The sequence below is a fragment of the Bufo bufo genome, chromosome 9 (genome assembly GCF_905171765.1).
Source record: "Bufo bufo chromosome 9, aBufBuf1.1, whole genome shotgun sequence".
Taxonomy (NCBI): domain Eukaryota; kingdom Metazoa; phylum Chordata; class Amphibia; order Anura; family Bufonidae; genus Bufo; species Bufo bufo.
The window spans coordinates 179,541,409-179,568,593 of NC_053397.1; the positions used below are offsets into that span (position 1 = coordinate 179,541,409).

General features: G+C 44.5%; 1 protein-coding gene across 1 annotated transcript in view; it reads right to left on the reverse strand.

Moving 5' to 3' along the window:
* The window catches only part of SLC6A1 (solute carrier family 6 member 1), a 153,819-nt gene that overhangs the window by 63,391 nt on the left and 63,243 nt on the right, over window positions 1-27,185 (reverse strand). Inside the window, exons 2-4 of the mRNA XM_040406929.1 lie at window positions 19,268-19,399; window positions 13,838-13,938; window positions 11,972-12,081 (exon numbers count right to left, since the gene is read on the reverse strand). Coding sequence (XP_040262863.1) covers window positions 11,972-12,081; window positions 13,838-13,938; window positions 19,268-19,399 — 343 coding nt within the window. The remainder of the gene's footprint in view (window positions 1-11,971; window positions 12,082-13,837; window positions 13,939-19,267; window positions 19,400-27,185) is intronic.

The window sequence follows — 27,185 nt, forward strand, 5'->3', positions numbered from 1 at the left end:
ACATCTAATAAGGGACGCGGTCATGGTCGTGGTGTTGGTGGAGCCTCTGGTGCAGGGACAGGACGTGACCGTTCTGCCACAGCTACACGTCCTACTGAACCTACTACCTCAGGTCCCAGTAGCCGCCAGAATTTACAGCGATATTTGGTCAGGCCTAATGCCGTTCTAAGGATGGTAAGGCCTGAGCAAGTACAGGCACTAGTCAATTGGGTGGCCGACAGTGGATCCAGCACGTTCACATTATCTCCCACCCAGTCTTCTGCAGAAAGCGCACAGGTGGCGCCTGAAACCCATGCCCATCAGTCTGTCACATCACCCCCGTGCATATCGGGCAACCTGTCTGAGCCTCAAGTCATGCAGCAGTCTCTTATGCTGTTTGAAGACTCTGCTGGCAGGGTTTCCCAAGGGCATCCAACTAGCCCTTCCCCAGGGGTGGAAGACATAGAATGCACTGACGCACAACCACTTATGTTTCCTGATGAGGACATGGGAATACCACCTCAGCATGTCTCTGATGATGATGAAACACAGGTGCTAACTGCTGCGTCTTTCTGCAGTGTGCAGACCGAAAAGGAGGTCAGGGAGGAAGACTGGGTGGAAGACGACGCAGGGGACTATGAGGTCCTAGACCCCACATGGAATTAAGGTCGTGCCACTGACTTTCAGAGTTCGGAGGAAGAGGCAGTGGTGAGACCGAGCCAACAGCGTAGCAAAAGCGGGAGCAGGGTGCAAAAGCAGAGCAACCGTCGCCAAAACAGTCCGCCTGCTACTGGCCACCGTCAACAGGGACCGAGCACACCAAAGGCAGCTTCAAGGACTTCCTTGGCATGGCACTTTTTCACACAATGTGCTGACGACAAGACCCGAGTGGTTTGCACGCTGTGCCATCAGAGCCTGAAGCGAGGCATTAACGTTCTGAACCTTAGCACAACCTGCATGACCAGGCATCTACATGCGAGACACGGGCTGCAGTGGAGTAAGCACCTTCAAAACCAAGAAAGGGCTCAGGCCCCTCCTGCTCCCTCTTCTGCTGCTGCCTCGGCCTCTTCCTCCGCCTCTGGAGGAACGTTGGCACCTGCCGCCCAGCAAACAGAGGATGTGCCACCAACAACACCACCTCCATCACCAAGCATCTCCACCATGTTACACGGAAGAGTTCAGCTCTCCATCTCACAAACCTATGAGAGAAAGCGTAAATTCCCACCTAGCCACCCTCGATCCCTGACCCTGAATGCCAGCATTTCTAAACTGCTGGCCTTTTAAATGCTGTCATTCAGGCTGGTGGAGACGGACAGCTTCAAACAGCTCATGTTGCTTGCTGTCCCACAGTACGTCGTTCCCAGCCGCCACTACTTCTCTAGGAGAGCCGTGCCCTCCCTGCACAACCAAGTATCAGATAAAATCAAGTGTGCACTGCGCAATGCCATCTGTGGCAAGGTCCACCTAACCACAGATACGTGGACGAGTAAGCACGGCCAGGGACGCTATATCTCCCTAACTGCACACTGGGTAAATGTAGTGGCGGCTGGGCCCCAGGCGGAGAGCTGTTTGGCGCACGTCCTTCCACCGCCAAGGATCGCAGGGCATCATTCTTTGCCTTCTGTTGCCTCCTCTTCCTAGTCGGCTTCCTCCTCCTCTTCTACCACCTCCTCATCCGGTCAGCGACAGACCTTCACCACCAACTTCAGCACAGCTAGAGGTAAACGTCAGCAGGCCGTTCTGAAATGAATGTGTTTGGGGGACAGGACCCACACCGTGCAGGAGTTGTGGCGGGGTATAGAACAACAGACCAACAAATGGTTGCTGCCAGTGGTGTGCGATAATGGGCGAAATCTCGTTGCAGCTCTGGGACTAGCCGGTTTGACGCACATCTCTTGGCTGGCGCATAAATTAATTCACAACTACCCCGACATGTCTGAGGTGCTGCATAAAGTGCGGGCCGTCTGTGCGCGCTTCCGGCGTTCTCATCCTGCCACCGCTCGGCTGTCTGCTCTACAGCGTAACTTCGGCCTTCCCGCTCCCCGCCTCATATGCGACATGCCCACCAGGTGGAATTCCACCTTGCACATGCTGGAGAGAAAGCAGGCCATAGTGGAGTTTCAGCTGCAGCACGCACAGGTGAGTCGCACTGCGGAACAGCACCACTTCACCACCAATGACTGGGCCTCCATGCGAGACCTGTGTGCCCTGTTGCGTTGTTTCGAGTACTCCACCAACATGGCCAGTGGCGATGACGCCGTTATCAGCGTTACAATACCACTTCTATGTCTCCTTCGAGAGAACACTTAGGGCGATGATGGAAGAGGATGTAGCCCAGGACGAGGAGGAGGAAGAGGGGTCATCTCTAACACTTTCAGGCCAGTCTTAGAAGTGGCTCAGAAAGAGGATTTTTGCTACAGCAGAGGCCAGGTACAAATTTGGCCAGCCAGGGCCCACTACTGGAGGAGGAGGAGGAAGAGGATGAGGAGGAGGAGGATGGGGATGAAGCATGTTCACAGCGGGGTGGCATCCAACGCAGCTCAGGCCGATCACTGGTGCGTGGCTGGGGGGATACGGAGGACGCAGACGATACGTCTCCCACAGAGGACAGCTTGTCCTTACCTCTGGGCAGCCTGGCACACATGAGCGACTACATGCTGCAGTGCCTGCGCAACGACTGCAGAGTTGCCCACATTTTAACGTTTGCTGACTACTGGGTGGCCACCCTGCTGGATCCCCATTACAAAGACAATGTGCCGTCCTTAATTCCCTCACTGGAGCGTGATCAGAAAATGCGCGACTACAGGCGCACGCTGGTAGACGCGCTCCTGAGAGCATTCCCGACTGACGCCGGGGGACAAGTGGAAGCACAAGGCGAAGGCAGGGGAGGAGGAAGAGGTCGCCAACGCAGCTGTGTCAGCGCCAGCACCTCAGAAGGCAGGGTTAGCATGCAGGGTTAGCATGGCCGACATGTAGAAAAGCTTTGTCACCTCGCCGCAACAACCGGCCTAACTGCTGATATGGAGCGTGTTAGCAGGAGGCAGCATTTGAACAACAAGGTGGAACAGTACCTGTGCACACGACTACACGTACTGACTGATGGTTCTGCCCCATTCAACTTCTGGGTCTCCAAATTGTCCACATGGCCAGAGCTTGCCCTGTATGCCTTGGAGGTGCTGGCCTGCCCTGCAGCCAGTGTACTCTCTGAACGTGTATTTAGCACGGCAGGAGGCATCAATTAAAATGAACCAGGCTTGGATCCCACAAGACTTGTCTGTACCTTGTGCAGAATAGACATTTATACCACCATCAAACATACATTCTTGTACTCAAGTCAAGTGCAATGATTCTTTGTTTTCAATTTTTTTATTTGTCCCAATATTTTGGGGGCTACCTACCCCAATAAAAAAATAAAAAAACATTGTTGGCTACCTCCTCCTCCTCCATTGCTGCCTCCACCTACAACACAACATTCACCGCCTCCTCAACCTCTGACTCGATATCAACCTCCTTCTCTGAGTTGCAGGTTAATAATTTGTAATTTTTAGTTATTTTATTTCATTTTAAGTTATTTCCCTATCCACATTTGTTTGCAGAGCAGTTGCCATGCTCTTAAGCACATTTTACTGCCTTTTACATCCCTCTAGCCTTTTCAAGGACTATTTTAGAGCCATTTTAATTCAAAAAAGTGCCAATTTTAGTGCCCTAAATTGAAAAAATTCTTATTTTCAATTGTCGGGTGACGTTTTACCATTTTTGCCGTATATAAACCCCTGCTGTGCCTGAGTGACAGGGGCCTAAATCTCTCAAAATCCTCTGTTGTATTGCTGGGTGACAAGATCCCCCTTTTGTCGTGAATGAACCCATGCTGTGCCTGGGTGACATGGGCCTAAATCTCTCAAAATCCTCTGTTGTATTGCTGGGTGACAAGATCCCCCTTTTGCCGTGAATGAACCCCTGCTGTGCCTGGGTGACATGGGCCTAAATCTCTCAAAATCGTCTGTTCTATTGCTGGGTGACATGAACCCCCTTTTGCCGTGAATGAACCCCTGCTGTGCCTGGGTGACAGGGGCCTAAATCTCTCAAAATCGTCTGTTCTATTGCTGGGTGACATGAACCCCCTTTTGCCGTGAATGAACCCCTGCTGTGCCTGGGTGACAAGGGCCTAAATCTCTCAAAATCCTCTGTTCTATTGCTGGGTGACAAGAACCCCCTTTTGCCGTGAATGAACCCCTGCTTTGCATTGCTGACAGGGGCCTAAATCTCTCAAAATCCTCTGTTCTATTGCTGGGTGACATGAACCCCCTTTTGCCGTGAATGAACCCCTGCTCTGCATTGCTGACAGGGAACTAAATTTAGTCAAAACATCTGTTACTGATCGGAAGATGCGCGACTACAAGCGCACGCTGATGATAGCATTCCCACCTGACAGCGGGGGCACAGTGGAAGCACAAGGCGAAGGCAGAGGAGGAGGAAGAGGTCGCCAACGCAGCTGGGGCACCACCAGCACCTGAGAAGGCAGGGTTAGCATGGCCAAAATTTGGAAAAGCTTTGTCAGCCTTGGAGGTGCTGACCTGCCCTGCAGCCAGTGTATAGTGTGAACGTGTGTTTAGCACGGCAGAGAGCATTATCACAGGCCGCAGCCAATGTGGACAAGCTTACGTTTATTAAAATGAACCAGCCGCTTCCACCTACACCGCCACGTCAACCTACACCGCCACATCCACCCATCCACCGCCTCCTCAACCTCCTACTCCTAGATTCAGATTGTTATTTTTAATTTTTCTGTATTTTATGTTATTTTAAGTCATTTCCCTATCCACATTTGTTTGCAGAACAGTTGTCATGCTCTTAAGCACATTTTGATGCCTTTTGCAGCCCTCTAGCCCTTTCCAGGACTATTTTAGAGCCATTTTAGTGCCCAAAAGTTCGGGTCCCCATTGACTTCAATGGGGTTCAGGTTCGGGGTCAAGTTCGGGTCCCGAACCCGAACTTTTTTTTCAAGTTCGGCTGAACCTGCCAAACCCGAACATCTAGGAGTCCGCTCAACTCTAAACATGATCACTCGGTGGTTCTCCTGTTGTCAATCACTTTTAATAGCAGCAATTTGTTTTACCATGGTATTAGGGGATTGGACAAAATGTCATTACCTATATCCTATGGTACCTTTAATCATTATCAGACTGATGTGCCACCTTTACCTGGTGCTATGATAAATGAATAGAGCCGTCTGATATGGAAAGTAAATGTAAGATTTCTGAAAAGTAATAGATTAGAAAACTATTTTACAGCCATTTTTACATTTCATTTTACTGGTCCCCGAGTGGCATAAATCATATGAACGGTGCTTTTAGATACTCTTTATGACAAAGCTGGCACTGGGCAAGTGATTAGTTAACTGTACTCAATTACAGCACTTTATTTGTCTGCTTGTTTTGACCTTTTCACAAGATACTTTATACGAAACCTTGAAGCTATAAATTTAGTTTAATAAGGTGTCTAGCCAACTGCTTTGCCATCTCCACGAGTCATTTCCCATGTTTGTTTGTTTTTTGCTTTTGAGATTCCTGTACAGACTAAGATCAGTTTAGCACAATGAAAATATGTCTCTGCTCTTGAGTTCATTACATAGAACCCGTTAAAAGAGCATGTCTGTTGGCTGGCCTATGACACTCAATCAGATATTGACTACTCTAAATTAAATCTCTATATTTGGTACGATTTGTGACTATGTAAGATAAATAATCATGTCAGCCATGGTTTTCCAACACATGAGAGTTTGGAAGTAAGTGAGAGAGAAAGAGATAGGAAGGCAGGTGAATGCAGGTGAATGTCTTCTGTGACAATGCCGATGGGGGTCCTGTGCCCCGCCCCCCCCGTATCGGTGATCACAGCAGACCGCAGTTCAATTCAGACCTGCAGTTTGCTGCGTTTCCAGGTCATTCGGGTCTCCAGTGACCCGATAACCCGGTATAGGATGGTGATCGTGGTGTGATAATACACCACCAATTACCATCCTTAGATCGTGAGAAGTGGCGGTGACATCACCTCTCAGGATCGCATCCTATTAGTTGGACGGGCAGGCGGTGGTTAACTTCCCCCAGCTCTGCTCTCCTCCTCCACACTGCTTCCATGGAGAGAGGAGCCCGTCCGTCCACCTCTGAGCCCAGCACCCCCACGTGAGCCACCATAGTGCCATCTGGCACTCAAAAGTTCACAGGGACAGGTATAGGGAAAGGTTAGATTAGGCAAGGAGACTGAGGGATAGTTTTAGGGGGGGGAAAAAGTTGTATTTTTGGGCTTCACCCTGATCGGGTGTTTGGGGTCCACAGCACACTCAGCTATGTGGCCCTAAACCCCCCAGGGGTGCTGAAGCTTGCCCCCCTGCCCCCCCCCACACACACATTTTTTGGGGCGCAAGCGCTGACTGTGGCCGGCACTCTTAGCATCCGGCCACTGTTAGCGCATCGCCCAATCCACCGATGATCAGCTTCGGACCGCTGATCAGCGAGTATGAATGTTTTTTTTTGGGGGGGAGGGCTTTCATTTTTTTAAATTTAGTTTTATTATTTTTTTATGTTAGGTTTAGGATGGGGTAGGGTAGTGAACATGAACACCCGTCCCCCCACACAAACGCACACTAAATAAACTTTTACACACATGCACACACACACGCACACACACACGCACACACATACATACCTATAGCCCGGCAGACGTTCTCGGCCGAGGAGGCATACACCCTGCTTGTCTCCGACTCCGAGAGCCCCAGTGAGGACGAGGATGACCCCACTTTCCTCTTGTCATCCGCGTACTCCTCATCATCTAGTGATGATGATGAGCTCCCAAGGCGGCGGAGATGGCACCAGGCGTACCCCAGAGGATTTTGAGCCCGTGATTCCTGACTTTTTTGGCTAACCAGGAATCCAGATTCCCACAGTGGGCTTTTTGAATCTGATGGTGGAGCAAACAAACTTGTTCGCCCAACAGTTCATTGCTCAACATCCGGGCTCCTTTTTGGCTAGGTCCGGTGGCTGGACTCCGGTCAGTGCAGCCGAGATGAGGATGTTTTGGGGCCTTGTGCTGCACATGGGCCTAGTCAAAAAACCTAGTGTCAGGCAGTATTGGAGTCGGGACGTCCTCTACCAGACCCCACTCTACTGTATGGCCATGACACATTCCCGTTTTGAGGCCATTCGGAAATGGCTGCATTATGCAGATAATGCAGCATGTCCCCCCGAGGTGATCCTGCCAATGACCGCCTGTACAAAATCAGGCCAGTCATCGATCACTTCAGGGCCAAATTTTTGGAGGCCTATGTACCTGGAAGGGAGGTCGCTGTTGATGAGTCTCTCATTGCTTTCAAGGGGAGAATCATTTTCCGCCAGTATGTTCCCTCTAAGCGGGCGAGGTATGGCGTGAAGCTGTACAAACTTTTTGAGAGTACCTCAGAGTACACTTACAAGTTTCGTGTGTACGAGGGGCGAGATTCCCGTATTAAACCCCCAGAATGTCCCCCCACTCTGGGTGTTAGCGGGAAACTTGTGTGGGACCTTATGCACCCACTGCTAGATAAGGGTTACCACCTGTACGTGGATAACTTTTATACTAGTATCCCCTTGTTCCAGTCCCTCGCTGCCAGATCCACGTCCGCTTGTGGGACTGTGTGAAAAAATCAACGCAGCCTCTCTATCCACCCCCTCCAGGTACCTATCCCCAGGGGTAAGACCCGTGCCCTTTTTAGTGGAAACCTGTTGCTGGTCAGATATAAGGACAAGAGGGATGTCCTTGTACTGTCCACAATTCACGGTAACGGCATCACCCTAGTCCCTGTGCGAGGTACCGTGGCAACGGTCCTCAAGCCCGATTGTATCGTGGACTACAATCGGTATATGGGAGGAGTTGATCTCTCTGATAAAGTCCTCAAGCCATATGACGCCATGTGCAAAACCCGGGCATGGTACAAAAAAGTTGTGGTCTACTTGGTACAGTATAACAAATTAATAGCAAAGACAGGTGCACTCTGCGGTCTTACTAAACCCTCAAACTGATTTTAAAATTGAGAGATTAGTCAACATGTTGTTTGTGAGTCGGCCTCATGCTCCTGTAATTTGCCCACTGGCTTCTGGTATTGCTTAGGAGAGTGTTAGGTCCTGGGCTACTTGAGAAACCTTGGCGTGGTGCCCGGGCTTAGACATGTCCTACACCGTAGGACATGTTGACTAATCTCTCAATTTTAAAATCAGTTTGAGGGTTTAGTAAGACCGCAGAGTGCACCTGTCTTTGCTATTAATTTGTTATATTGTTATATTGATTATGACATCCACACAATTGCTACCTTGTGTAGGATGTCTATTGTGGTACTTGTGGTTCGCTGCGGGCATCCTCCACTGTATGCATTTTTGCTGGGGATCGCCATTAGCAACGGGCCACAAGTGCAGTATTTGCTCCCCTATATATATGCACGACTGCATGTGGGTTTGAGCACCTCCTGCTAATACCACGCTTGTCTTTTCAGTTTGTATCTACTTGGTACAGGTTGCCTTGTACAACTCTTTTGTGCTGTCCCGGAATGGTGGCAAAATAGGGAAATTCCTGCAGTTCTATGAGGCAGTCGTCAAGGCCCTGATCTTTTCTGACTGGGAAAGAGCAGGCCGGAGTACCTCGGGAACTGTAGGCGCCCGGATCATCCGGGCCTCTGCATCGACGGTTGCTTCAGGGAGTACCACACTTCCATGGAGTACTAAATTTATAATCCCCTTCCCCAATTTTTATTCTATTTCTTTTTCAAAAATGATAAAACTAAAATAAATAAATAAAAGTATACATATTAGGTATATGGAGATACTAAAATGTTTTTTTTTTTTAAAAAAGGATATATAGTCTAAAACCTAAAGAAATTTAAAAAAGTAGACATATTAGGTATTTCCCGCGTCCGTGAGAATCTGCTCTATAAAAATAACACATGACCTAACCCCTCAAATGAACACAGTCAAAAAATAAAATAAAAACTGTGCCAAAACAGGAATTTTTAGCCAAATTTTCCATTTTTTTAATTTTTCCCGTTAACAAAGCAAGGGTTAAAAGTCAAAATTCTATATTTATTTCCCTGATTCTGTAGTTTACAGAAACACCCCATATGTGGTCGTAAAATGCTGTATGGCCAAACAGCAGGGCACACAAGGAAAGGAGCGCCATATGGTTTTTGGAAGGCAGATTTTGCTGGACTGTTTTTTTTGACACCATGTTCCATTTGAAGCCCCCCTGATGCACCCCTAGAGTAGAAACTCCATAAAAGTGACCCCCATCTAAGAAACTACACCCCTCAAGGTATTCAAAACTCATTTTGCAAACTTTGTTAACCCTTTAGGTGTTCCACAACAGTTATTGGCAAATGGAGATGAAATTTCAGAATTTACATTTTTTGTAACCTTGCCTCACAAAAATGTAATATATAGCAACCAAAAATCATATGTACCCTAAAAATAGTCCCATTAAAACTGCCACCTTATCCCGTAGTTTCCAAAATGGGGTCACTTTTATGGAGTTTCTACTCTAGGGGTGCATCAGGGGGGCTTTAATTGGGACATGGTGTAAATAAACCAGTCCAGCAAAATCTGCCTTCCAGAAACCATATGGTGTTACTTTCTTCTTCACCTTGCCGTGTGCCCGTACAGTAGTTTACGACCACATATGGGGGGTTTCTATAAACTACAGAATCACGGCAATAAATATTAAGTTTTGTTTGGCTGTTAACCCTTGCTTTGTTACTGTAAAAAATGGATTATAATGGAAAATTTGCCCAAAAATTTAAATTCGGAAATTTCATCTCCATTTGCCAATAACTCTTGTGGAATACCTAAAGGGTTAACAAAGTTTATAAAATCAGTTTTGAATACCTTGATGGGTGTAGTTTCTAAAATTGGGTCATTTTTGGGTGGTTTCTAATATGTAAGCCTCACAAAGTGACTTCAGATCTGAACTGGTCCTTAAAAAGTGGGTTTTAGATTTCTGAAAAATTTCAAGATTTGCTTCTAAACTTTTAAGCCTGGTAGCATCCCCAAAAAATAAATTGGCATTCCCAAAATGATCCAAACATGAAGTAGACATATGGTGAATGTAAATTAAGAACTATTTTTGTAGGTATTACTTTGTATTATAGAAGTAGATAAATTGAAACTTGGAAATATGAAAATGTTTCCAAATTTCTGGTAAATTTGGTATTTTTTTATAAATAAAAATTATTTTTATTACTCCATTTTACCAGTGTTATGAAGTACAATATGAGACGAAACAATCTCAGAATGGCCTGGATAAGTAAAAGCGTTTTAAAGTTATTCACACATAAAGTGACAATGGTCAGATTTGCAAAAAATGGCCTGGTCCTTAAGGTGAAAATGAGCCCGGTCCTTAAGGGGTTAATGCATCTTTCAAAAGGGGGTTCACTGGTATGGGGTTTGGCTGGTTAGGTGGGGGCACAATATGCATATTGTTGCTGTTCTTGTCTGCAACAGTAAACACAGACTATTAATCAGCTCTGGCAGACCAACTTCTCCAACACCAGCTCTCTCCTGCTCTACAGGTAGGAGCCCTTCTTATGCTATCTGCTTTTCCTCCTTTTCCACATCATCTAATATTGATGAGAATATGGCATCAGGAACATTCAGCTACTCCTCTCTGTGCATCTTACTGACTTATCTAGGACATGGAGATTTGGAAGGATGATTTGGAAGAAATAAAGCCAGTCAAAGATGAGAATGGTCATCATTAAGACCAATTGGCACGCTGGCAGTGGAATAATAATGGCTTCCATCTTATTGGTATTGAATTACATATCTTAGTTTACTTATGTAGGAATAAGTAAATGTAGAATTAAATAAATAAAACTGATGCAGTATACATCTCCCTGCACTCTCCCTGCACTCTCCCTGCACTCTCCCTCTCCAATATTCTTCTATTAATAATTTTTAGCAACACTGTCCCTAGTGCATGAGCCCTTGCCGTGTCTCTCCCTATGTTCAGCTCACAGGAAAATGGCAGAGACCATGCTGGATGAGGCTTTTATAGGGCTGTGAGATCACAGGAGATGGCTATATTTGGATTGCCTGGCTGCACTTCATTATGGGTGACCTTGCATTTCAGGGCTTCTTACTTTCACTTTGTAACATGTGCAGCCGCCATTTTAGGAAAATTTTATTAGTTTCCATGAAGCGCAAGGAAATTCATATTCATTGCAAATCAAATTTTTCGTACACTTCAGGCCGAATTCCGCTTCTAATGCTTCACTTTGTTCAACACTAGTTACAATCAAAGGTAACACCTTTATTAAAAAGCTACAGACAAATGACAAGACCACACTATCAAAATTAGGTGACAGAGACTGCTCAGCTACTGACTATCCTGCATGTTGACCAATGGACTTATTGCAGAGCATGCCCATGACCATCTCTCATAGAAATCAATGAGGCATATTTTTGTTTGCTTGCTTTTAATGTCAATATGCCTACTGTAAACCAATTCAACAACACTCACAGCAACATAGTCAATACTCTGCCCCCACAATCATGCAATAAAGTAGAATGAACAATATGCAAGTAGATCATAAAACTGATTTAAAATTACCAATTAAATTGCACATGTTAAGCAATGAATTCTGTGACAATTTCTTTATAGATTTTTAGTAAATACCATAAATACGTTTGTGTATTTGCCTATAGCAACCAGTTATCAAGTCTATCCGATCTTGTGTAAGAGAGAGCGAGTGTCTAACTGCTTGTTCTCTGTCATAGCACAATTATAGTTTTGACCCTGTTATTAGAGGGGCCTCATGGTGAAGGCTATAATTACTCTAGATGGAAGTCTGTTTTGCTGATGATCTATTAAAGGTACATTTATGTGTAAGCCCACTATTATGTAAAAGGTGCTGCAGTTGTATTGTCAGGCTCTAAAAGTGGTATATATGCCCTCATGTAGTTATAAAAGACACACTTACTCCCAAAATTCGGTCACAGCACTGGTCATATTTGTTGTGTTGACCATAGAATAATTGGAGAAGCAGCGCTCCGTATTCCAATAATTATCACAATGTTTCCAAGGTAAATCCTATAGGATTAAAATGCAAAAAAAATAGTTTAGTGTTTTATGCTTTTATTTTCATTTAAATTTTTGTATTACAAAGTCTGCCATTAATTATCACGTACAGGTATAATTTTTATATAGATTATGCAGCATATGGTGGCACACTGAGTGCATGTGGGTTAAAATTATGGGTCCAAAGGGACTCCATGTGCCTCTGTATAGTGCCTTCGTGAGGCACCATAGTCTAAACAATGCTTATAAACAAGAATACCTTCATAATATGAGCTTCCACCAAACTTGTCAATCACTGTGATTTCTTTACAAGTTAACAAATCCTAGAAATATGTACATACAATCTGTATGTGTGAGCGTGTCTCTCTGATATCATATAACATAGTATATGTCTGTCTCTATTAACAAGACTCTGAAACCAGGTACCATCCTAATAGGGCTGCCTGAGCTAATTACATTGATACCTGTTTTACCCTGATCCTTTCTGGCATTCCAGAGATACAGGACAGTTGATTGACAGGGCCAGACATCCTAATCGTAATCTTGCTCGGCCTTGCAAAGGAATTGGTGGGGGAAGTGGCTGAATCAGAATAAAATGGGTATGGGTGAAACCAGCTCAGTCAACCCTATCAGCTCTGTGTTTGTTTAATACTGTTATTCGGTGACAGATTCCCTTCAAAGAGGTTGGTCGATCTCAGACATCGATGGCATTTTGCAAGGATATGCTATAAACATCAACTAGGTGTGGATCCCACTTCTGGGACCGGCTCCTATCTCCAGAACAGAGCTCTCAAAGTGAAACGAGAGAAGCAACACATGCTTGGCCACCCTCCCTTCTCCTTCACTTTGAGGGTCTGTTCTGGAGATAGGAGCAGGTCCTTGGGGTCCTAGCAATATGATATCAATGTCTGAGATGGGCCAGCTCCTTTAAGAGGGTTATCTGATGACTAATGTAAAAAAAGGAAAATCAGACATTATAGAGTACACGACAATTTCTTTCAAACAAAATTAAAACCAGCCCTGTACCTCACATGGATCCAGAGATGTCCCCATTCATTGCTCTGCTAGATTTATGTCAAGCAAGCAGCTCAAAATAAGTGTCCATTCTGCTGCAGCTCTCTCCCTATCACAGCTCAGGAGGCATGAAGGATGAAATTGAGCATGTGAGGCCATCTCAGTGGGTAGCGCTACACAGATATATTTTATTGAATTAAGGTGACCAGACACATAAGAATAAAGTAAGCCAGAATGGGAGATTTCAACCAATCTGGCCGACTGTTGTTTGAAAAACTAGAGCAAACTAGCATTGCGTTTCGCCGTCCTGGAAAACTTTGGCCGTTCATCAGCTGAAACTGCATGTTAATGGCATGATTGGCTGAATTCAGACGATTTCTTGACATTGCGCTCAAGCACCAAGGAGTCTGTTTTTATAAAAAAATTGACTCCCTGGTCGGGCAGTTTAGTTGGTGGGATCATTCGTACAAGCGATCTCATGGACGATGGCCACGCCCACAATGTGTCCGATCATTATCTCAAAAGCTTAACTCAGCGGCTGTGCAATTTCTTTTATTGCATGCAATTACAAAACAAGAAGCTGTTTTGCAAACTGTAAAATATTTTTCATGGGACATCACATACAGTATAGTGAATCCAGTACTGCATTTTTAGATTTTAAAAATTGTTAGAGAATACAGAATATTTTGGATATGTGAGCTTTAGCTTGTATGTAAGAGGATATATTAAACATATAGTGTATAGAAATACTTACAGTTGTGAATGAGTTATATAGATAATATATAGCCCAGGATATGATAACAATGTAGTAAATATTTAACCAGAAAGACAAAACGGCAGCAGCAAGTCCGACACCTGTAGGAAAACAGTTTAATTACAGATATGTGTGCAATAATTTATCCACTATGTACTATACTATTACTGGATTATTACAATCAGTTGCAAAAAGAATGGGCATAATCACCCACATAAAATAAATATTCTTCTAATAAATTAAAGGTGCTGTACATGATTAGAAGAAAACGGTTGCTTTCCTCCACAAACAGCAGTCCATGGGTTGTGCTTCACAGCTTAGCTACACTTAAAAACCTTTACCTGGGCGGCAGATATTCAAGAATTATCCTTAGTTTAGGTCATCAATATCAAATCTGTTACAGTATTAGAGTGGAAGCAGAAGGCTCCATGCACTGAGTAGTGGCCGTGCTGAGGTACAGCTGAGGTGAGCTATAGTACACAGGTGCCGGAAACTACACAGTGAACATAGGCTTATGCTTCTGCTCTAACACTGCATAGTTTCCAGTACCACAACTGGGTGTCAGACCATATTATACTAAATATTCCATAGTTTTAGGGTGAAAAACACATTAAAAACAAATAGCAAAAACATAATGCAAAGTTACTTAGCTCAGTAGCCCTCTATTTATTTATGATAATTGACATTGGGATCCATTTCTGTTATTACACTTTCAAAACTTAAGCTACCCACAAAATATAACTGTTTCGACTGTTTTCAACAACTATCAAATGCACTACATTTAAAGCCTATTAACATATTCGGGGTCAATCTTTTTATCACTGCATTCTACTCATTTTGGGCTAAAATTTTTTTTTCAATGAGTTGTTATTAAAACATTTTAACAGTTTTTAGTCTGCACTGCAGCTTTCACTTTCATTGTATGTGCAGGCTATTGCTTCTCCCCTTCTTAGTAAATCCATTAGAGAACTTTTCTGACAGCTTGATCTGTAGCCCTTATCTCTCAAATTCTGGCAATTCATAAAGTTATTAAAGGGAACCTGTCACCAGTTTTATGGTGTCCTAACGAAGGGCAACATAAATAACTGACTGATTCTCTTAGCAAAATGCTGGGTCACTTTCTTTAATTGACTCAGTCAATCTGCCAACATCTTGTATTGAAAAGCTCCAGCTGATAATGATGAGTCATGAATATTTATGAGCTCCTGACTCTCCCCGCCTACCTGCTGCTGATTGACAGTTTTTTTTTTCCATATGAATCAGCAGCAGGTGGGAAGGGGACTGGCTATATCTCTGAATTAAATAAATGCTGGACTCAAATCAGCTCATTAGCATGCGGCATGTGGCATCTTTGTGGGTATATTATGAGGTAACCATCTGTCACACCAGTAAGTGAATACATCTAAGGTACTTTTTAGTAGTTAATGATTGTATATAATTAGTTAGATTATAATCAAATATCCACATGACAGGTTCCCTTTAAAGCTAAATGTAAAGCAAGGCTTTAATTGGTCTTTCACCTTTAATTCTGAACAAATGTAAATTGTTAGAGATGTCTAACACCATGCCGCAGTTCTGCAGTATGAGGTAACTGTACATGCATACTAATATTTAGGTAGGGTTAGGAGGGGCCAGGAGACTTGAAAACATTTAGCTTTGTAACAGAGAGGGCAGCTCCATTGAAGACATCATCAAGGTAAAATGTCTTGCTACCATCACCTCTCTTTATATCATAAGGGGCATCTGCCATGTTGGACGCTGGTCGAAGTGGAGCTAGCCCATCTGTTTGCAGACTTTCGGTGACTGATATTTAATTTATCTTTGTATATATTTGTGTATATATCTTTTATCATAGTTTAGTAAACTCTATTTGCACCTAAGTCGTCTTAACATCCCAAACTTCAGATCCCATGATAATATACAAAATTCTTATCAAACTACTTATAATTAGTTATATTCAGTGCTTATGAGTTGTTAAGAATGTGCTGATGGCTGCAGATTGAGCCTTCAGAGCAGCTCTATTATGGATTCACTGAGAATGGTAGGCAATAGTCTGCAGATACACTAAAAGCTGTTGAGGAAAAAACTGGAGAAAATTGTTAATAGAGACCGATTGAAAAAATTATATTCTTACCTGAAAATGAATATAATAGAATGCTAAAATGCTTAAAAAAAAATGCAGACCAAGGTGTCCATAGCTTTTCATTATGTTAGAATTTAGATTGATCCCTTGTTCCCTCTGGAAATAAGTGGTGCCAGAAGTGTATCTTCTTGTTTAAAAAGTATGGAAATGTGTTCGATCACTACAATAATGCCTTTGGAAATGTTAGGAGATTAAAATTTTAAAGGGGGAAATTTGCCCAACATTTGGTGGTCAATAACATGTTTGATGGGTTGACTCATTTTGTTAGCTATGCAAGACCCCCTCTCTGTTATGGCTGAGATAAAGAAGTAATAAAGTCAGACTGACCACTACTTTAAAGGGCATCTGTCAGAAGATTTGTACCTATAATAGTGGCTGACCTGTTACATGTGCAGTTGGAGGCGTTTCCATTAAACCTAAAGGTTCAGCTCTCTCTGCAACTGTCAAGCTCTCCACTTTGATTGATAGGGCCAGGCATGGTGATGTTTTCACTGCCTGGTCTTGTCAAACAAATTGCAGAGGATGCAGCAGTTACAGAGAGAGCAGAGCCTCTAGAAGCAATGGGGGTGTTGCCATGAGACCATCATTTGCATATATTAAAACATTATTTTTCTCAGAATGCGGGCACTTATGAACACGGAACCAACACAGATGCCTTCAGCTGCCAAGCGCACATGCAACAGGTCAGCCAGTTTCATAGGTACACATTTTCAGACAGATGCCCTCTAATGGCTAGTCAGAAGATCAGTTTTGGATGAATATCCCCTTTTAAAATTACCATGATTTGTTGTGTTACATTTTATACCAGACTGGGCTTTTCAAGAGTTTCTTTTTATCTTACAGTGTAATGTAAAAATAATGTGAGCCCAGATATTGTTGTTGAAATCCAATTACTCTAATAGGGCTCTATAGCTAGTAAAATATATTTTAGCAGCATAGGGACTGGCACCACAGAATGACAAGGTGTTATACAATTGTGCAAAGAGTAGAATAGAAATAAAAAAAGGGCAAGATCGCTATGATAGATATGCCACCACGAAGCACTCAGATATTTTGCTCAGTCTACAGATTTTGAGAGGGCTCATCATTGAACTGACAGAAACAGGATGGTCATTCTGACCTATATGTTAGGAGGTGTTGGGAAAAGTGGTTATATGAGAGCATGCACACACATCAACAGGGTCCAGGCAGCCCAGACAGTCCACCAGTAGAGAGGATCATTTGATCCACCAACAAGCACGAGCAGATCCCACAGTTTCATTGTCCACCATCCAGGCACAGATGGCACCTTTACTGCACACCCCTGTCTCTGCCCAGACCATTTCCATGCATTTAGCTGAACAAACTTCATTGGTGTCATTAAAGAGAAACCTGGACTGCTACAGACTCGAACCCCATCATCTTTAGTGATAAATTCAGGTTCTGTTTGGGGTCCCATGACTGTCAGGTGCAAGTATGGAGCCCTCGCAGTGAGCGCTTTGATCCTGCCTTTGCTTTGGATCGACACACTGCCTCAACTAATGGTGTGATGATCTTGGGAGCTATCACATAAGACAGTCGGTCACCTCTAGTAGTAATACGTGGAAACCTAACAGCTCAGTTATATGTCCATCAGATTGCAACATGGTGAATCCATGTTGAATCCAGCTTTGGCAACCTAGGAGTGTGCAGGAAAGAAAGTGACCCAGCATTTTGCTAAGAGAATCAGTTGCCCAATGGCAACATCTGTGGGCAAATGTGCTGCAGGATTCCATATGGAACCTGTATTCCTCCATAACCAACTGTATCTCATCTTGTATCCAGGCTAGAGTCAACCCAACAGGGTCCTAAAGCCTCTAGTACTAGAGCTTTAAATTGTATAACTTTCCCCAATAAAGTTATCCTTTCGCTTTAATATTGTAATCACTTACATATATCATCATAACTAGAGATGAACGAAATTTCCGCTTATGAAATTCGTTCACACTTTGTTTGTTGGTTAAAGGTGAATTGCGTTATTTTTAGGACTCCCCTGCATAACGGAAAAGGGACGGATCCATTTTGCAGCCAATTGACTTCTATTATGACGGAATGAATAACGGAATGCCTTTATGCCGGCATTCCGTTATGCATTCCGTCATAGAATTGTGTGATGGTCCGTGGTAACGGAATCCATAACGCAATTCACCATTAACCAACAAACGAAGTGTGAATGAATTTCAAAGTATGAAATTCGCTCATCTCTAATCATAACGTTCACACATATAAAATTTCATACCATGACAACTCCTGCTTGGTGCGTTATGTTTATATATATATTATGGTGATGTGAACGCTAAAGTGAAAAAGGATCCCAGAAGAGGGGTATATCTCACCCAGGTTCCTCAACTGGGTGAGATAAGTAAAGTTCCAGAGTGGTGCTGGTTTCAGCAAGGCATAGTTGCTGGAGCTATTTTGTTTAGTATTTAAGGGCTGGATTTTACTTGGATTGGGAGGTTAGTAGAGGGAGCTGCCAATCCACACCTCCCATTCCAGGGCAGGTTTTCCCTAGCATGAGGGATCCCCAGGTGTAATTACCTGGGATCATTACTGGGGAGTAAAAGCCCATCCCAGACTGTCAGCCGGGGGGGCGTGGTTGCGAACAGAGGCCAGGTGAGGCTCTGGGTGTGGGGTTCCAGCTAGGCTGAGAAACCACGAGGCTGGGTCATAGCCTGGACTGACCGTGTTACAGCCTGGGGGGCTGGTATATGCTTGACTGAGAAAGCCAGGCCTGACACTGTGTCTGAACAGCACTCTATAGGTGAATCAGGGATTCTACCATATGTTTAGTTAGAGCCCAGCCGGGCAGTTGTTTGTTTTGTATTATGTTTGTTTTGCTGAGGTGCCAAATAAAAGCGATGTTTGGACCTTAAAATTGGTGTTTGGCGAAGATACTTGTGTGAATGACCCCCGGAGAAGAGCTAATCCCCCACAATATATATATATGAGTATGTGTGTTACTGTTATGTTCAGTGTTCCAAGAAGTCCCTAGACAAATAACCACAAATCATTTTGATGATGGTTTGACAATAACTATTATGATAATATAGTATCTATAATGATAGAAATGTTTCCTTCCTTACCTCTCCTCTTTGCATGAAGTATCAAGAGATAAGTCACACAAGCTGACCAACTTTTAATATAAAACACTTTTTGCCATAATCCATTGGTTAGCTTGTGCCATTCACTTTGTGATACCTCAAGCCAAAAGGAAAGGTAAGGAAGGACAAGTCATATGGATCATGAAATACTTATAATTTTACACATACCTTTAAACATTGGTGCAAGCTTCCAAACTCCAAGACCTCCAATTGACATGTATTGCCCCAAAGCACACTCCAAGAGAAAAAGTGGCATCCCCGCAAAAATGAGGGTTAAGAAATATGGGATAAGAAATGCACCTAGAAGAAAAGTAAAATTCAGTAGATTGAAAATAAATACATATTATTGTAATTAAATACATCTTTTTACCAATTATAGCCAGCTAATGATACATGTTCTTTTTATTTTGTTTTTATTTTCTGAATAAAGCAGCTTTTTACAGCAATTAAAACATGCTGTACTGCAGCCATATGGACCAAAGTCACAATTGACATTACATGTTCAATGACATTTATCGGAGAGTTTTCTATGGATGCTCAGTAATTTGTGATCTGCTGCTCAGAAACGAGGATTTCGGTGACAGCACCAATGATACTTTTAGTCATCGGGTGATCAGTGGCACCTTTATGCAAGGCATTAATCAGGAATGAGCATTTGCAGAAATGCTTTTTCCTGATAACTGTCCTGACCATTGTAAAGGGACCTTTACATTTAAGACTTAGAGAGCATTTGTCAGCAGGGTCAACCAGGTTAAGTCAGTATAATGCCTGGTAAAGCTGATCCTGCTAATAAACCCCTTAATGACCGCTGAAATAATTTTTTACAACAAACATTGCGGGGCCTTATTCCAGGCCATTGCCTTTTCATGACTTCAAAGTCTAAGCACTGTGCCAGTCTCCCATGCATTGAAGAGTAGGAGCTCAGCTCTTGTTTAATCCCTTAAATGCCATAGTCAATAGTGATCATGGCATCTAAGTGGTTTCAGTGGGAGAGTGCTGCCTTTGTCACCTATCGCCACCACAGAAATAGCAATTCCGGGGTCTGAAGTATTTATCGGGCACCCAGGGGTCCAATGTAGGGCCTCAAGTCTGTCCTCACCTTAATAGGTTGTGCCAGAGTTTCTAATAACAGCATATTCCACTGTACTACTCAAATCTCCATGTGGGACTAATAGGGGATAAAATAAAAAAAATGACAAAGTTTTATTTAAAAGAATCTTTAAGTTAAAAACCCACAAACCCTTTTCCATGGCAAAAAGGTTTTCAAATAGAAAAATAAAATCCCCTACAATATTTTTTTTATTGCTGCATTCTTAACAACCTAAACTATTCAACTATTATGTAATTCATCCCACACTGTGAATTCTAGAAAAAAAAAAAATCAGGTTTTTGCTTAGCTGCCACCGAAAAGACAAAATAAAAAACAATCAAAATGTTGTATGAACCAATATTAGAAATGATACCAATGAAAACTACAAGTCATCCTGCAAGAATCAAGCCCTTACTCTGGCTGTGTGGCACTTGGGATGCAGCCATGCATTTTTTTTTATGGTTTTATTTGTACAAAAGTAGTAACACATAAAAAAAAAAAAAAGTATCATTTGTTAAGACCAGGGTTTTAGACGTCTTAATTAGAGATGAGCAAATCGGAGTTGACAAAGTGGAATTCGATCTGAATTTCAGGAAATATTCGATTCGCACCAAATCCGAATTTCCTCACGCTTCGTGGTAACGAATCACATTTCCTTAAAATGGCTGCTGCACATGTTAGGACATGGAGCAAAGAATGAAGGAATGAGGGATTACCCACAATGCCATTCATGCAGCCAATCAGCAGCCAGCAAGCCTTGTGATGTGACAGCCCTATAAATAGCTTCAGCCATCTTGGATTCAGCCATTTAACAGTGTACTTAGTGCAGGGAGAGACGTTAGCAGGCGCTAGGGAAAGTGCTAGGAAAGACTTGAAAACTTTTATTGTAACGGTCACGTCCACACACACACACAGGGGGAAGGATAGGGACCACTGCGCTCCACCCTCAACCCTGGCCCTGCCTACTTGCCTCACGAGTCCTGATGACAGGGGACAACTGGACGACAGTCCATTACATAGGATATGTGCAGGGAAGACAGACAAGACAAAATACGGAACGTGAACGGACCGGGTCAGAACCAAGTGAGCTACGCAGTACAAAGGGTTAAGCAAAGAATGGTCAGGAGAAGCCGGGGTCAAATACCAGGAGAGTAGAGAAGTACCAGAGGAGTCCGCAAAGAGTAGTTAGGTGGGAGCCGAGGTCACATTACCAGGAGGGATGTGCAGTACAGGAGGAGCAGGCAAAGGATTGTCAGGGAACAGGATCAGGTAAGTATTCAGTAGTCCAACAAATAGCCAGGAACCTATAATTAACAGGCAACCTGTGGCCAGTAGGCTGCCTGTATTTATAGTGGGGTCTGAGGGTCATGTGACGTGGCCTGCATCACATGACCGACAGACAGACAAGTCGAGCACCGAGTGATCAGCTCGGCGCTCAAGGCAGACCTAGGAGCAGGGGGCCTCCCAGCTAGAAAAGCCGCCCTGAGAACGTGGCCAAACACAGATCCTCGCTCCCGCAGCTAAGCAGCAGGTCTGTGGCTGATGGGAGACAGAGTGCGCCTTTGGCGCCCCGTGACATTTATTTTACTGAGTAGAAGTTCAGGGAAAGATCATTAGAAGTGTAGGGAAAGGATAGGGAGGAATTATTCCACAGTATTGAGGCAGAACATGGTTCAATAGGGGTGTTTACAGCCTGGGTAATAGGAACAATCCTATTACACCTTGCTGCACTGACTGCGGATCCAAATTGCCATTATACTACTGCTTTCAGGTTTGCAATAGATGATACCTCTGTAATTCCAGCAAACCTTTCTTGTTATTGGGGTACAAGTGCTGTGTGATACAGCCATTAACAGGGTGTATTACTAGGAAATATTTCTACATCTTATTAGCCCTTGTGCTTTGCAGTTATATGTTCTAAAGCTTTTTTTAGCAGTGTATCAGTGGAAAAAAAGGGCTTATTAGCTGTTCAATGGTGCAGTTATATGTTTTAAAGCCTTTTTTGAGGTGTATTAGTGGGGAAAAAAAAGTATTTTTAGCAGTTGTGTGGCGAAGTGGGAAAATGACAGCCTTTTTTAGCGTGTATTAGTAGAAAACAAAAAGTATTATTTGCCGTTCAGCGGTGTAGTTATAAATTCTAAAGCCTTTCTTGGGCCTTATCAGCCGTTGTGTGGTGAAGTGAGAAAATTACAGCCTTTTTTGGGGTGTATTAGTGGGAAAAAAAGGACTTATTAGCCGTTGTGTGGTGAAGTGAGAAAATTACAGCCTTTTTTGGCGTGTATTAGTGGAAAACAAAAAGTATTATTTGCCGTTCAGCGGTGCAGTTATATGTTCTAAAGCATTTTTTGGGGTGTATTAGTTAAAAAAAAGGCTTAATAGCTGTTCAGGGGTGTAGTTTTATGTTCTAAAGCTTTTTTGGGGATGTATTAGTTTTAAAAAAAATGGGCTTATTAGCCGTTGTGTGGTGAAGTGAGAAAAATGACAGCCATTTTTGGCGTGTATTAGTAGAAAACAAAAAGTATTATTTGCCAATCAGCTGTGCAGTCATATGTTCTAAAGCCTTTTTTGGGGTGTATCAGTGGCAAAAAAAAGCCTTATTAGTAGAGTTGAGCAGAAGTTCGGGTTCGGCCAAACTTCGCAAAAAAGTCTAAGTTCGGGACCCTAAATTGACCCCGAACCCCATTGAAGTCAATGGGGACCCAAACTTTGGAGCACTAGGGAAATGACTTCAAATAACAAAAATAAAAAATAATAATCTTGATCTAGGAGGATGAGGTCCATATGGAGTAGGAGGTTGAGGAGGCGGTGGATGTGGCTGTGTAGGTGGAAGCGGCAGTGAAGGAGGAGGTAGCCAACACTGGTTTTTGGTTTTTAATTCAATTTAATTTAATTTTTTTGTTTAAATTTGGGTAGACCCCAAAACATTGGGAAATATAAAAAATAAAACAAAGAGAAAGTCCGCTGGAGTACAACAATGGCTGGGTGAGGCCGGTATACATGTCCATTCTGCACAAGGTATGGACAAGTCCTGTGGGATCTTTGCCTGGTTCATTTTAATGAACGTGAGCTTGTCCACATTGGCTGTGGACAGGCGGCTGCGCATGTCTGTGATAACCCCCTCCTGCCGTGCTAAACAAACGTTCAGACAATACACTGGCTGCAGGGCAGGCCAGCACCTCCAAGGCGTAAAGGGCAAGCTCAGGCCATGTGCCCAATTTGGAGACCCAGAAGTTGAAGGGGGCAGACCCATCAGTCAGTACGTGTAGGCGTGTGCACGCATACGGCTCCAAGATGTTGCTGAAATGCTGCCTCCTGCTAAGATGTTCCATATCAGCTGGTGGTGCTGGTTGTTGTGGCATGCTGACAAAACTTTTCCACATTTCGGACATGCTAACTCTGCCTTCTGAGGGGCTGGCGGTGGCCCAGCTGCATTGGTGACCTCCTCCTCAGCCTTCGCCTTGTGCTTCCACTGTGCCCCCGCTGTCAGGTGGGAATGCCATCAGCGTGCGCTTTAGTTCCCTGTCAGCAATGCAGAGCAGGGGTTTTTCACAGACAAATTAAAAAAAATTAGGTCCCTGTCACCTATGCAGAGCAGGGGTTTATTCATGGCAAAACTGAGTTCATGTCACGTTGTCGTGCACCAATGCCCAACCACTTATTTTTCAGGATGAGTACATGGGTTGACCACCGCAGCACGTCTTTGATGATGACGAAACACAGGTGCCAACTACTGTGGCTTTCTGCAGTGTGCAGACCGACAAGGAGGGGAGGGGTGAAGAATGGGTGTAAGATGGAATCAAGGTCATGCGAGTGACCTGTGTAGTTCGGAGGAAGAGACGGTGGTCGCACAGAGCCACCAGCACAGCAGAAGAGGGAGCAGGGTGCAAAAGCGGAGCGGTCATCCCCTAGACAGTACGCCTGCTACTGCCCACCGCAGCAAGTGACCGAGCACACCAAAGCCAGCCCTAATTAGTTCCCTGGCTATGCAGTTCTTCAGACAATGTGCTGACGACAAGACACGAGTGATTTGCACGCTGTGCAATCAGAGCCTGAAGCGAGGCATAAACGTTCTGAACCTGAGCACAACCTGCATGACCAGGCATCTAAGTGCAAAGCACGAGCTGCAGTGGAGTAGACACCTCAAAAACCTGCTTCCTCTTCTGCTGTAGTCTCGGCCTCTTCATCCCCCTCTGGAGGGACAGGTGCACCTGCCACCCCACAAACAGAGGATCTGCCAGAAACGCCACTACCTTGGTCACCAAGCATCTCTACATTGTCCCATGGAAGCGTTCAGCTGTCTATCTCACAAACACTGGAGCGAAAAAGGAAGTACCACCCTACCCACCTGCGATCCCTGGCCCTGAATGCCAGCATTTCAAAATTACTGGCATTTGAAATGCTGTCATTCAATCTGGTGGAGACGGAGAGTTTTAAAAGCCTTATGGCGGTGGCTGTCCCACAGTACGTCCTGCCCAGCCGCCACTACTTTTCCAGGCGAGCCATCCCTTCCCTGCACAACCAAGTGGTGGACAAAATCAGGTGTGCACTGCGCAATGCCATCTGTGGCAAGGTCCACCTAACTACGGATACATGGACCAGTAAGCATGGTCAGGGACGTTATATCTACCTAACAGCACACTGGGTAAATGCAGTGGAGGCTGGGCCTGAGGCAGATAGCAGTTTGGCACATGTCCTTCCACCACCGAGGATTGCAGGGCGCTTCTCTTTGCCTCCTGTTGCTTCCTCCTCCTACTCCGCTTCCTCCTCCTCTACCGTCTCCTCATCCGGTCAGCGTAACACCTTCACTACCAACTTCAGCACAGCCAGGGGTAAACGAAATCAGGCAGTTTTATAACTTATCTGTTTGGGGGACAAACCAAACACCGTGCAGGAGCTGTTGACGGGCATGGAACAACAGACCGATGAGTGGTTGGTGCCAGTGAGCCTCAAGTCCGGCCTGGTGGTGTGCGATAATGGGCGAAATCTCGTAGCTGCTCTCGGCCTAGCCAGTTTGAAGCACATCCCTTGCCTGGCGCTTGTGCTGAATTGGTGGTGCAGAGGTTCTTTAAAAATTACCCCGATATATCAGAGCTACTTCAGAAAGTGCGGGACGTCTGTGCGTGCTTTCGGCGTTCTCACCCTGCTGCTGCTCGCCTGTCAGCGCTGCAGCGTAACTTCGGCCTTCCCGCTGACCGCCTCATATGCGACGTGCCAACAAGGTGGAACTCCACCTTGCACATGCTGGCCAGACTGTGCGAGCAGCAGCAAGCGATAGTGGAGTTTCAGCTGCAGAACGCAAAGGTGAGTCGCGGAACAGCACCACTTCACCACCAATTAGTGTGCCTCCATGCGAGACTTGTGTGCCATGTTGAGCTGTTTCGAGTGCTCCACTAACACCACAATTGTCGAGCAAGGGCACAGTTCTGGAGGATGATGAGGTGGAGGATGAGGAGGAGGAGATGGAGGAAGAGGATCAGCAGGGTGGCACCCAAACCAGCTCATGGCCATCACTGGTGCGTGGCTGGGGGGATACAGACACAGATTATACACCTTCCACAGAGGACAGCTTGTCATTTCCTCTGGGCAGCCTGGCACCCATGAGAGATTACATGCTGCAGTGTCTAGGCAATGACAGCTGAGTTGGCCCCATTCTAACTTGTGCTGATTACTGGGTGGACACGCTGCTGGATCCCCGTTAAAAGGACAAAATACCGTCCTTAATTCCATCACAGGAGCGTGATTTTAAGATGTGCGAGTACAAGTACACGCTGGTAGACGCGCTGCTGGTGGCATTCCCACCTGACAGCGGTGGCACAGTGGAAGCAGAAGGCGAAGGCAGAGTAGGAGGAAGAGGTCGCCAACGCAGCTTGGGCACCTCCAGCACCTCAGAAGGCAGGGTTAGCATGTCCGAAATGTGGAAAACCTTTGTCAGCACGCCACAACAACCAGCACCACCAGCTGACATGGAACGTCTTAGCAGAAGGCAGAATTTCAGCAACATGATTGAGCAGTATATGTGCATGTGCCTACACGTACTGAATGATGGGTCTGCCCCCTTTAATTTCTGGGTCTCCAAATTGGGCACATGGCCTGAGCTTGCCCTTTACGCCTTTTAGGTGCTGGCCTGCCCTGCATCTAGTGTATTGTCTGAGCGTGTGTTTAGCACAGCAGGGGGCGTTATCACAGACAAGTGCAGCTGCCTATCCACAGCCAATGTGGACAAGCTCACGTTCATTAAAATGAACCAGGCATGAATCCCACAGGACTTGTCCGTACCTTGTGCAGAATAGACATGTATACCGGCCTTACCCAGCCATTGTTATACTCCAAAGCAATTGCTCATTGTTGTATATTGTTGATATTTCCCACTCTTTTGGGGTGTACCCAAATAAAAAATAAAAATGTAAACAAAAACCCAGTGTTGGCTACCTCGACCTCCTCCACCGCCGCTTTTACCTACACCGCTATGTCCACTGCCTCCTCAACCTCCTACTCCATATGGACCTCCACCTCATAGATCAAGATTATTATTTTTAATTTTTACGTATTTCTTTTTCTATTTTAAGTCATTTCACTAATTTATCTGATACATTGTCGGGTGAAATTCACCAATTTTTGGCTGTGATATACCCCTGCTCTACCTAGTAGACAGGGAAATAAATTTCACTAATTTGTCTGTTACATTGTTGTGTGAAATTCACTGATTTTTGGGTGTGATATACCCCTGCTTTACCTAGTAGACAGGGAAATACATATCACTAATTTGTCTGTTACTTTGTCGGGTGACATTCCCAAATTTTTGGCTGTGATATACCCCTGCTCTACATAGTGGACAAGGAAATACATTTCACTAATTCGTCTGTTACATTGTTGGGTGACAAATGCTCATCTTTTGCGCTAGAAAGTACATTTGCGGCCTACTTTCTATAGGAAAGGGTCACTTTGAGAGGCCTTAGCTGCAGGTGTCATCTAGCGGTCGTGTCTTGACCAGCAACC